We start from the raw sequence: 11,773 nt of genomic DNA on the forward strand, positions 1-11,773 counted from the left end.
CCGAGTAGTACAGACGCACCCCACATCGGCTCCGCACAAAGACAGCGCAATTCGCCAATCGCCAGCATCATCGGCCCAAATTTCACCATCCACTGATCTACGAATGTGAGTGCCGCACGCCATGAATTTTTGGCCCGACTACGCCATTTTTCGGGCACCCACGGCCCTTTCTTTGTGACCTCTTCGCCTGAGCTAGGCCTCGCTCCGCTGGGAGCTAGGCCTATTGCGTCGGACGCTTCCGCCACCAACACCATCATGGAGGTGCAGGTGCAGGGAGAGGTTCTTAACCCCCACGACTACGACCCAAGGGACTGGACGCACATTCTTAGTGTGCCTGCCCGCTCCAAGGACGTCCTTTCACCATCCCGAAGCCAGGAGGCCGCAGCCTCTGCTACCGGTGCCCCCAAGTCTGCGCGCCTTGACAAGTCAGCGCACCTGCAAGCAACGCGCACAGTTGCGCAGCGTTCGCGGCAGCAGCCGCCGCTTCCTGCTGCAGACTACAAGGTCGTGTTCAGATCACGCGGCGGGCTGCAGCTGGACCTGCTTCCACCCCGACAACTACGGGAAGCCATCCTTCATGCGGCGTCCCAGCTACACGAACCAACGCGTACCCAAATCAGGGTACACCCAGTAAACAATACGTGCACCGTAAGCACGCCCATAAAAGCTGACGCGCTTGCCCTGGTTAGCGTAACCAGCATCAAAAACAAAGGCAAGGACTTCGCCGTCGCAGCTTACATAGCCCCGCCGGATGGAGCGGTACGCGGAGTCATCTCCAATGCTTATTGGAATGAGAACCCGACAGAGCTTCTGCAAGACCTGATCACCGGCAACCCAGACACCCTCATCGTGGACGCCCGCCGAATGGGCTCCACGCGTTCCATCCTAATCACTTTCCGAGCTGGACCTGTCCCACGCTCCGTGCTTTATGGAGGAGCCGTCCACAGGTGCACACCCTATCGAGGGCATATAGACGCCTGCACGAACTGCCGCGTCCCTGGTCACCGGGCAGATGTGTGTGTCCACCCAAGATCCCATAAGTGCCCCCGCTGTGGGCAGTCCCACCCAAAGGAAGATGTGCCCTCATGCACCCCCAGCTGCATTCTCTGCGGAGGCCCTCATATGACCGGCACCGGGAACTGCAAGGAACGGGGCCGCAAGCTAGCGTCCCCGAAGAACGCTCTCTCTCCTCCGGATATACAGCGGCTTTCCCGCTGCGATCAACCAGGCACAGCCAGCAGACGCAGCTCGACGGCTTCCCGTTCGCCTTCTACAAGCCGGCAGAAGGCCGTGACGAGGTAAGCCGCCTTTCCTCCTCCTAAGCACCCCCGCCCCCTCCCTGCCCCCCAACCCGCACCCCCTGTCATTAATTCGAGCTCATCATCCACAGACACTTCGAGCGCCCCTCCTGCAAAGAAACAGCGCACCACAGACGCCACACCCCCTCCCGTGCCCCCAGAAATAGACGCTAAATTAGCAGCACTCGAAGCAAAATTTGACCATAAACTAAAAGAGATAGACGCCCGCCTCGAGGCCAGATTCAATCCCCTTGCCGCCACCCTCACCGAAAAACTTGAGCAGCGCATGGACGCTATGCTTACCAAGATGATGGAGCTCTTGGAACATAATCTTACCCATCGCTTCACCCAACTTCAAACCCCCTCCACTCCCCCCACCCTACCTCCGCAAGCACAAAACACCTTTCCTGAGCCACACATACCAATTGACACCCGTCTTACTACCCTCCTCAATCCCCCCCACCATCCAATATGGCGGGGGGGAGCACTAATTATCTCCCCATTATAACTTGGAACTGCAGCGGCTTCCGGGCAAAGCGCGCAACTCTGCAACTTCTCCTTCCCACCATCACACCCACGCCCCACATACTTCTTCTCCGGGAGACTGCACACCGAGATCCCCTCCCCAGCTACACATCTACACACTCGGAAACCACTAACACACCCATGGCGTCCACACTCATCCACCGCAGCCTCACCTACAGAACTCATCACATTACGTCTGAGACGCCCTGCGTGATCATGGAACTTATACATCACACACATTCACTTCCTTCTATATTTATAGCAAACATATACCACCCCCCGTCCCTGCCGATGGCCCCGCTAGAATCACTTCTGCGAAAGCTACACCATCTAGCAGGGAAACATCCCCTACTCATCGGTGGGGACTTCAACAGTCAGCATACTGACTGGGGATACACAACCACGACACATCGAGGTCGCAGGCTCTGGCTGCTCCTGCAGAACCTCCAACTCACTGTGCACAACACGTTTCAGACGCCTACGCGGATCGGCAACAGTGTCAGCATGGACACCAGTCCGGACCTGACGCTGAGCCGCTGTATCCGCGGCGTTACCTGGAACAGAACACAACATACACTGGGCAGTGATCATTACATTATACAAATCACTGTCCCATACAAACCACCCCGTCACGCAAATATGACACACGAACTCATTAACTGGGATGCCTTTCGCGCTGCACGCACCGCCCTCCCAGACACTCCCATCGCAGACATCGATGCATGGGTGCAATCACTCAAGCATGACGTTCACCACAACACGCGACACATTGAAACTACAATCGAAACACCGACCCTTGACACACGCCTAGCCCACCTCTGGGAGGCTTATCACAGCATCCTGGAACGCTGGAAAGGCAACAAATACAACAGAACGCTTAAAAAGCGGCTGGCCGCGCTGCAGACACAAATCCAACAGCACTCTGAGGAGCTCTGTCGATCCAACTGGGGACAGATATGTGACGGCATCGCCGGAAACCTGTCCAGAAAACGTGCATGGCAACTCCTCCGACACCTGATTTACCCCACACGCACCAAATCAGCAGCACAGCACCACGTGACACGCCTCACATGAACACATTGACGATCCCGACACCCTTTTAGACACTTCAAACCATGTACACATCTCCAGGCGGCCCCACACCTCTACCCCACTACACAGGACAACCAAATCCCACACTCGACACCGACATCACGGAGACGGAAGTCAGAGCGGCCCTCCTGATTCTCCGCGCCAACTCCGCACCTGGTGCAGACCAAATCACAAACTCCATGCTCCGTAATCTGGATGACCGATCGATCACCCACATTACGAAATACTTCAACCAGTGCTGGAGGGAGGGTAACCTTCCGCAGTCCTGGCGCCACGCGAAAGTAATATTTATACCAAAACCCAACAAACCACTCACCATTCAAAACTTTCGCCCGATTTCGCTAACCTCATGCCTCGGGAAGCTCCTCGAGCATGTTGTGTTAGCGAGACTCACAAGTCACATGGCGGACAACAATCTCTACCCGCATAGCATGGTGGGATTCCGCCCTTATCTATCCGCACAGGATGCCATGCTGCAACTCACACACGACCTTTTTGACCCGCTTCTTCCATGTCACACCAAGGCAGTCTTAGCTTTGGATCTCTCCAAAGCTTTTGATCGCATTGAACATCAGGCGATCATGACTGCTCTATCCCCATTGAATGTGGGTGTGCGCACGTACGCCTACATTCAAGCATTCCTGACTGACCGCACGGCTGAGATACACTTCGGGCCTCTGTCTTCCACCTCCTACACACTTCAGAGTATCGGCACCCCTCAAGGGTCCGTCATTTCCCCCTTTCTCTTTAACATAACCCTCATACCCCTCGCCCGGAAATTGGCAACTATTCCCCACCTCAAGCACACTCTTTATGCCGACGATATCACCCTGTGGACCACCCACGGCAGTGACGGCGACATAGAGAACACCTTACAGGAAGCAGCCACCCTCACCCATAATTACGCACGGACCATCGGACTGTCTTGCTCCCCAAGTCCGATATGCTCCTGATCCGGCCTAAGAACCGCCGCTGTCCCCTCTCCCCCATTGCCATTGAATTGAATGGTTACCCGGTACCTGAGGTTGGAACCCTCCGTGTATTGCGCCTGGACATCCAGAACGATGGCAAAAACACCACTACCCTCAAGAAACTCAAGCAGGTTGCAGGCGCGATATAGCACCTCATCCGCAGGGTTTCGGGACGTCATAGAGGCATGAAGGAGCGCGACCTATGTCGCCTCATTCATGCCTTTGTCCTCAGCCGTGTACTGTACACTACCCCATACTTACAACTATCCAAACATGACATAAACGCTTTGGATGCTTTGATTCGCAAGGCATTCAAGGTAGCACTTCATCTTCCCCTCAACACACCCACAGACAGATTACAAGGCCTGGGCCTCCACAACACGATCGGGGAACTGGTGGAGGCCCATCGACAGGCCCAATACATCAGGCTCACACAAGCCAACACATGCCGGTATATCCTGGACTCCCTCGGAAGTAGAATACCGGCCAACGACGCAACTCTCCTCGCCATCCCACGACCCCTTCACCGGGAGCTCCACGTCAAGCCGCTCCCGAGGAATATGCAGCCGTCCCACTATGAGCAGCGCCGCAGAGCCCGTGCGAAGGCACTCCATCGAGCGTACGGCCCCGAGCCGGACGCCGTATGGGTGGACGCTGCCTGCACGGGTGATGAAGCGACAGCAGCTGCGGTGGACTCCTCTTCATCCACCCTCCTCACACTACCTCTCCCTCCAGACACGTCCCCAGAGGCTGTAGAGCAAGCTGCCATTGCACTTGCTATAACCCGCACGGAAGCCCGGTATATTTTAACTGACTCTAAAACTGCGATTCTAAATTTTGCTCGAGGCCGAGTTCATGTCCCTGCTTTTGACATACTGGACTCGCCCGATGCACCCCCGCCCCGCCAAGTGGAGCTGATCTGGGTGCCTGCGCACTCCGGGAATCCCGGAAACGAGGCCGCCAACCTTATAGCCCGAGGTTCTTTAAACCGGGCTCAGGTGGCCTCGGATCGGGGATTCACGAAGGATCGCATGCACTCATTCAGTGAGCTGACCCAGGCATACAGAGCCTCTCGCCAGCTCTACCCCCGCCCCACCCCTCCCTAGATAACAGACACGCAACACTCTGGCGCAGATTACAAACACATACTCTCCCCTCGCCCCTTACCCCAACCCACTATCATCCCTTCTTCTCCACTCCTGCTTGCGCCCTATGCCCAGAACCCTACGCTTCTTCCCTCCACATCCTTTCCCTCTGCCCGGCGGACCCTCCCCCGCGGGACCTAGAGAACCTCAAGACCTGGGAGGACTGGGAGACCCTGCTGCGCTCGGAGGACCCGGCCGTGCAGACCACCGCCACCGGCCGTGCTGCCAGTGTTATGAGCCTTAGGAACATAAACACTTGAGTGCAGTGGGGTCGTGCGGGGACCCTGGGGCGTGCCCCGAATTCCTGTTCAATTAAAGTTTTTCTCTCTCTCTCTCTCTCTCTCTATCTCTCTCTCTCCAATAGGTGTTTTTGTTCTTTTTGCGAAAGCACTACTCTACCGCACCGCCACGGTGCCTCAGTGCTTCAGGTTTATGGGGGTAAAACATTCCAAAGAGACAGACTATGAGGTGCGCCGCAGTGAAGGGCTCTGGAAATCTCAACCAACAGGGGATCATTAACGTGCACTGACACCGCGCAGTTCACGGGCCTCTAGGATTTCGCCTCTATCAAAATTCGACCGCCGGAATAAAATCGGTTGCGAATGTAGGCTTTACCATACACGCTGATGATAGAACTGTATTGGCCACAAAGGGTTCCCCTGGGCCAAAAATAAACCACCCTACAATCAGCAGCCCGAATCGTCGAGGACTTCGCCTCCCAAAGCGGCCTCCACTGCGCCCCGGGGAAATCGGATGTCATACGAGTACATTGCCCTAGATACGTCTTTCCAGGTTACATCAACCTCATGATCGAGCACCAAGCCATCAGGGAAGTTAACCTGATCGCGCATTCTTGGTCTTTGGATACAGAGCAACCTCCGTGTCACCCTCACAAGCACTGGTACTTAGACGAATCACATAGGGACTACGCTTTCACACGCTAACAGAGGGCAAGGAAAAGCAAGTTGACACCATCATAAAGGGGATATTAAAAGACGGCGCTTAACCTTCAATATTAACGCGATAGCGTTAAGGGCCCCCGTGTCGCACAAAAGCCGAATGAATGAATGAATGAATGAATGAATGAATGAATGAATGAATGAATGAATGAATGAATGAATGAATGAATGAATGAATGAATGAAAAACTTTATTGTACTACAAGGGTTCTTTCTCGAAGCGTAGGTGGAGCCCTCAGTCCAGGGCCCCAGCGGCCTTTGCAGTCTTGCGAGCCCTGTCGATCAGCTTGAGCTGCTCTTCAGGCTTCGAGCTGGACAGCGCAGCCTCCCACTGCTCCAGTGTGTGTGTGTTGTTTATCGGCGCTGCCTGTATTTTCTGACAGGCCCATGTAACGTGGTAAAGCGTTGGGTGTTCACGGCATAGCGGGCATTTGTTGTCATATGTGGCGGGATAGATTGTGCTGAGTAAACTGAGATTGGGGTATGTATTAGTCTGCAGTTCTCTCCAGGGAACCGACTGCTCTCTACTAAGGTCTTTGTGGGGAGAAGGGTAGGTCCTCCGGAGGGCTCGTTGGTGTTCTGAGATGGCTCCATACCGTCTAGTGACTGCGTCCAGTTCCCCTTCTGTGCGCGCCTCCCGGTTGGCGTATGCTCGGGCGTTGGCGTCCGCACATTGGTTCCCTTTGACAGCCTCATGGCCTGGTGTCCACGTGATGAAGCATCTCGTAAAGGTGATTGTCCTCGCCTTGAGTATGTGAATGGCTGCAGGGGATGTGCGTCCACTGCTGTACCTACTGCACGCTTCTTGCGAGTCTTTAATGATGTGTGCATGGGGCTCGTCACTCTGCTGGGTGATGGCGAGTGCAATTGCTCCTTCCTCAGCCTAGAGGATGTAGTTGGTTTTTATCAAAGCGCAGTTGATTTCCCTGAGCTTGTGATCCACCACGCTGACTACCGAGCCGTGTCGGCGTCTGTATATTGTTGCGTCAACGTATAATAGGTCTTTTGCCCCGGCGAAGCTTCTTTCGTGGAATTCAGATCGTGCCTTTCTTCTCGCTTTATGTATATCTGGTTGCATGTTTTTTGGAATTGGACTGGTCTCAATGATCCTCCTGATTTCATTTGGAACGCTCGCTGTGGTATCGATTTCTTTCAAAGCGTCCCTCATGCCCAGCAACCGCAGCGTGCTTCTGCCTGTTTCGGACAACATCAGTCTTGTGTTCTGCGCAAGAAGGTGGGCCTCGATATGTTCTTGTACTGTGTTGTTTATGCCAAGTTTAAGGAATTTCTGCGTCGAAGTGTTGACCGGCAGTCCGAGAGCCCATTTGTATGCTTTTCTAAGAATTGCCTCTAACTGCTCCTTTTCTTGATCAAGCGGTGTTTGGTAGGGGACGCTGTATAAGATCCTACTAAACACGAGGGCCTGTACTAGCCTACATGTGTCTTCCTCCTTCATACCTCTTCTTCTGTTGGAAATTCGTGCAATAATCCTGGTGATCTGTGCTGTGGTATTTGCTAGCTGTCTGATCGTGTGATCAATCCTCTGCATGTGGATCCAAAGCAACCGTCGTATTGATCACACAAAAGCCGAAGTCGTCGTCGGCGGCGTTGGCGTTGGCGTTGGCCGTGAGCGAAAGAACCCAGAAGCGTTAATAAATGAAACCGAGTAGGAAATTGGTCGAGTTGTGGAATCGAACCAGGGCCTTCAGAGTGCGAGACGAGCACGCTAACCACTCCGCCACGCCAGCTCGATGGTTTTGAAAGAACAAAGGCGCGTCTAGCTAATACGGCGCCTTCGTTCACTCCCATCTTCCTCCCTTTCTTTACGGCGAGGTTCAGGTGTCCACCGAGATATGCGAGAGAGAGAGAGATACATTTCCTTTCCTCAAAAATCAATTTACCGTCGAGCAAGGTGTAGATACGAATGGGTGATGGCGTTCTGCGGACTCCGTGGCAGGGTTGCAATACGCTGTCGCGTTCCACTCTTAGAGGCGAAGCTTAACATCTTAACCACACATCAGTGACACAAGCAGCAACACTGCGCTTAAAGCTTTTGATTCACCGCCCTTTAGGTCAACAAAGTGCCCCCGTGAATTTTTTTAACTGTGTTTAAGTGAAAGGGACTATTTTCTTTATTTAAGTTGTATGAAAACCTTTTTAGAGTTCTACTAAAAGACTTATGGAATGTTTAAAAAGCAGTGCCATCATTCTTTCTCGACTCTCAAGAACATATTACCAAGCGAAAAAATTTCAGCACTCTTGGCCTAAACCAGCCGAACTATTTGCGCTTTAATTGACAGCAAGCAGGTCCATTCCCGGAATCTTGGGTCTGTCCGCCGTTTGTTAACAGTTTTGTTTTTTAAAAAAGTATAGTCGTATCGATGGATTAGGACATGTCGCTCAGGCTTCTCCGCAGTCACGTATCAATCTTTCGCCTGCACGCGTTCTCGCTGGCATGTAGCGTGCTTGTAGGTTAAGCCGCACAACCCAGCCCGAAGCGAAGCGGACCCCTGGACGCCGCCAGCCCGCCCCCAGCAGGAGGCGTCGCCCCCCTGGAGGACCGCCGTCCGGGCGCCCGGCTAACGGCCGGCTGCCCGGGAATTCCTGCCGCCCCCCTGCCGTCCCAGGAACCCGGTGGAGGTGCTGCCCGCGGCCCCCCACCCCCACCAGCCACCTGCCTGCTGAACCCGGACCCCGGCCCGGCTCCAGCATGTCGTCAACCGGTCCCCCCGGAGGACCTTCCTTCCGAGCGCCTCCTCCAAAGGCGCATTGTTTCAACTTTGCGTTGAAATCCGAAGCCTCGGCCGACGATATAATCGACGGTATCGAGGAAGTCGCTGGCCCCAAGATGCTGGAGTCCCTCCAGCACCAGGGGGGCTTCAAGTTTTGTATCGCCGTGGCCTCGGCCGCGGCGGCGCAAAAGCTACTTGCAGCGGGCGCCTTCGCAGTGCAAGGCGTCCCGGTCCCGGTCACCTGCGTCGGAGCTGCCGCCGTCACCATCACCGTGTTCCGGCTGCCCCTCTACGTCGGTGACGCTTCGTTGGCCTCGGCGCTTAGCCCCTACGGCAAGGTGCTCGAGATAACCCACCCGCTCCTGAAAGGCCGGCGTCACGTCGACAACGGTCAGCGGCTGGTGCGGATGGAGATGCGCAAGGCGGTACCAAACTTCATTTCAGTAATGGGGTACCGCGCAATGTGCGACTACCGCGGGGTTCGCAAAATCTGTTCCCGCTGCGCACAGGAGGGCCACGTCGGCGCAACGTGCCGCACGCCGCGCTGCTCGCGCTGCGAGGCATTCGGCCATGATACGGCTGGGTGCCAAGCGGCCTGCAGGCGTTGCGGCGGACCTCACGCGGCGGCGGACTGCCTGCGGCCGCGCTCCTACGCGGACGCCGCTGCCTCCAGGAAGCCCGCGCCCCCACCACTTGAGCCGCCCAAGGGAGCGGGAGGCGACCACACGAAGGAGCCGTCTGAGCCCCGCCCAGCCGACAACCTGCAGGCGAACCAGGGCGAGAGCACCCCGGTCGTCCAGGCCGAGCACCACACGGCCGAGACCCTCGAGGAGGACCCCGCCGAATCGTCCGCTGCAGGCAGCCAGATCACCACGGCTGTCGACGCGGCAGCCGATTGCAAGGAGCTCTATGGCTTCGATCCCGCTGCGTCGCCGGCCGTCTCCGGCACAGCGTGGGCCTTCTCCCCCGACCCCCTTTCACCGTTCGGGTCCGGGGACGACGCGAGCCGGGACACCGACTCCTCCACATCCTCCGCGGAGGACGCCGCCTCACTCGAGGGCGGCCCCGTGCTGCGCCTGATGGGGGACCTGACCCCCGAGCAGCGCCAGGCCCTCACTACTCCGACCGACCAGGGCCTCCCCCGTCGTGCCCCCCGCCGTCCACCACCTGAGAAGGAGGAGGGGCCTCGAACCGCCCCGACGACACCCGGTGCCCCAGAGACGGCGACGGGAGCAACGAGCGACAGCGCCTTAGTGAGCCAGCCGCTCGATTTACGAGCGCAGGCGGTCGAGGAAATGGACACCGGCAAATTAGCGGGGAAGCACGCTAGGCAGGATTCGGAGGAGTGTTCCGACGGGACTGCCCCGCCCCAGGCTAAGAAACCGGTGCCTAGCACCGCTCATGACGGGGCTTCTTAATTGTACAGGAATCACGTCGGCGCCCTGTCTTACCATCATGGCGTTAGTGCACCTCCTCTCCCTGAATGTTCAGGGATTTCGATCGCCGGATAAGCAGAGAGAGGTTATGCACTTCGCCCGCGCACAGGGCGTCGACATCCTGTTTTTACAGGAATGTAACCTACGCTACCCACGCGAGGTGACCGATTTTAAATCCCGGTTTTGTGTTGAAGCCTTTTTTTCGTTGACTTGTTCAGTTTCATGCGGTGTTGGCGTCGTATTTGTCAACAGTTCCCTCCGCTCTGGCGCGCATTGCACCTACGGCGTCGACGGCCGCACCATCGCGGTCGACTTCTTCCTGGGTGGAATGCGCGTCAGAGCGTTGGTGATTTACGCGCCAGCCCGCCGCTATGAGTTGGGCTGGGCTCCCCCGCTTGCCTGGCGCATATTGGAATATAGCTGCCGATGCGAAGATCCAACTCCACGCAACCTGATTTGGGCCCCCGGTCACCAGGGCCTCCAGGGAAACGAACAGGCCGATCAGGCCGCCCGCGCACTCTCTCCCCGGGCTATCTCCCTGTCCTTGGGCGCCTACTCCCAATCAGACAATCTGGCCCTTACATTCAAACACATCACCGATTACTACAAGGAGGAGTACCGGCGCTACCCGGCCCCTTGTAAGGGACTGGATCGCGCTGACGAGCGCCTCCTCATCAAAATTCTAACACTGTACTGTGCCCGGCGGTGCTTAAACATTTCAACGCATCCTTTGATGGCACGTGCCAGTTCTGTGGGGAGGTGGCTGACACCTTCCACATGGTTTGGGCGTGTCAATCGAACCCATCTTTCCCCCCCAACCCCAACCCCACCAGAGAGGACTGGGAGGCGGCCCTGCTCGGCTGTCTGGACCTAAAGACCCAAAAGGCCTTGGTTCACCGGACGCGGGCGGCGTTGCTTGCCAATGGGGCCCCGGAATAGGGGCTCCACCTAGTATTGTTAGGGGAAAGGGCCAATAGGGCCTATCCCAATCACCTCTCTAAATATTTATTGCATTACAAATGTTTTTCACCACCACCACCGCTCTGATTCTTCTAGTTTTTTCGATCTGTTAGATACTTTTCTGTTAGACAGTTACCCTTGTTTTCTTGTCGGCGATTTCAATTGTGTTTTGGATCCCGTACGAGACGTTCGCGGTCCAGGCCAGGGGCGACCCTACGCCGGGGCCCGGTCTCTGCGGGATATTTGTATTCAGTTTTGTTTAACAGACGCGTGGGTTAAGTTACACGGAGACAGTTTTGGTGGTACCTGGGAGCGGGGCATGTCTGGCAGTCGAATTGACAAATTTTTGTTCCCGCGCGAACTTGAGTGTTGTTTAGTAGCGTGTGATGTGCTCGCGTTTCCCCCGGGCACCGCACGCATCAGCGATCATCGACCACTGTCAGCAGTACTGGCCATCGGCGGGGGCGCGCCACGTGCAGACGCGTGGCGTATGGATCCATGTCTGCTGACAGATTGGTCGAGCGTGGTAGCGCTTGAACACGCGCTGGGAAACCCGGGCGGAGACTACGAGGGTCCCATCTCTTGGGACGAGAGAAAAGCATCGTGGCAGGCGCTCTTAGTTCGCGAAGGCAGGGAGCGAAGGAAACGCATCACGG

The 11,773-nt window shown here is 56.2% G+C and overlaps 1 protein-coding gene across 3 annotated transcripts; it reads left to right on the forward strand.

Moving 5' to 3' along the window:
• LOC149338911 (uncharacterized) lies at positions 1 to 5,341 on the forward strand. 3 transcript variants are annotated; one of them, XM_089547807.1, is made up of 2 exons: positions 1 to 1,298; positions 1,391 to 5,341. In XM_089547807.1, exon 2 carries the CDS (start codon positions 1,770 to 1,772, stop codon positions 2,895 to 2,897), a length of 1,128 nt encoding a protein of 375 aa, XP_089403933.1. In that variant the 5' UTR covers positions 1 to 1,298; positions 1,391 to 1,769; the 3' UTR covers positions 2,898 to 5,341. The 3 variants fall into 2 exon arrangements, with proteins under 3 accessions (XP_089403933.1, XP_089403934.1, XP_089403932.1); XM_089547806.1 differs by having other exon boundaries at positions 5,107 to 5,341.
• The last annotated feature ends 6,432 nt before the right edge of the window (positions 5,342 to 11,773 follow it).

This window comes from Amblyomma mixtum, chromosome 6 (genome assembly GCF_055824585.1).
Source record: "Amblyomma mixtum isolate Tamu chromosome 6, ASM5582458v1, whole genome shotgun sequence".
NCBI lineage: Eukaryota > Metazoa > Arthropoda > Arachnida > Ixodida > Ixodidae > Amblyomma > Amblyomma mixtum.

Bases quoted from the DNA above. Each gene is read 5' to 3' on its own strand.
- LOC149338911 (XM_089547806.1), top strand. From the start codon at position 256: ATGGAGGTGCAGGTGCAGGGAGAGGTTCTTAACCCCCACGACTACGAC. The intron at 1,299-5,106 runs GTAAGCCGCCTT...CCCTATGCCCAG, and splicing joins CGGCAGAAGGCCGTGACGAG to AACCCTACGCTTCTTCCCTC.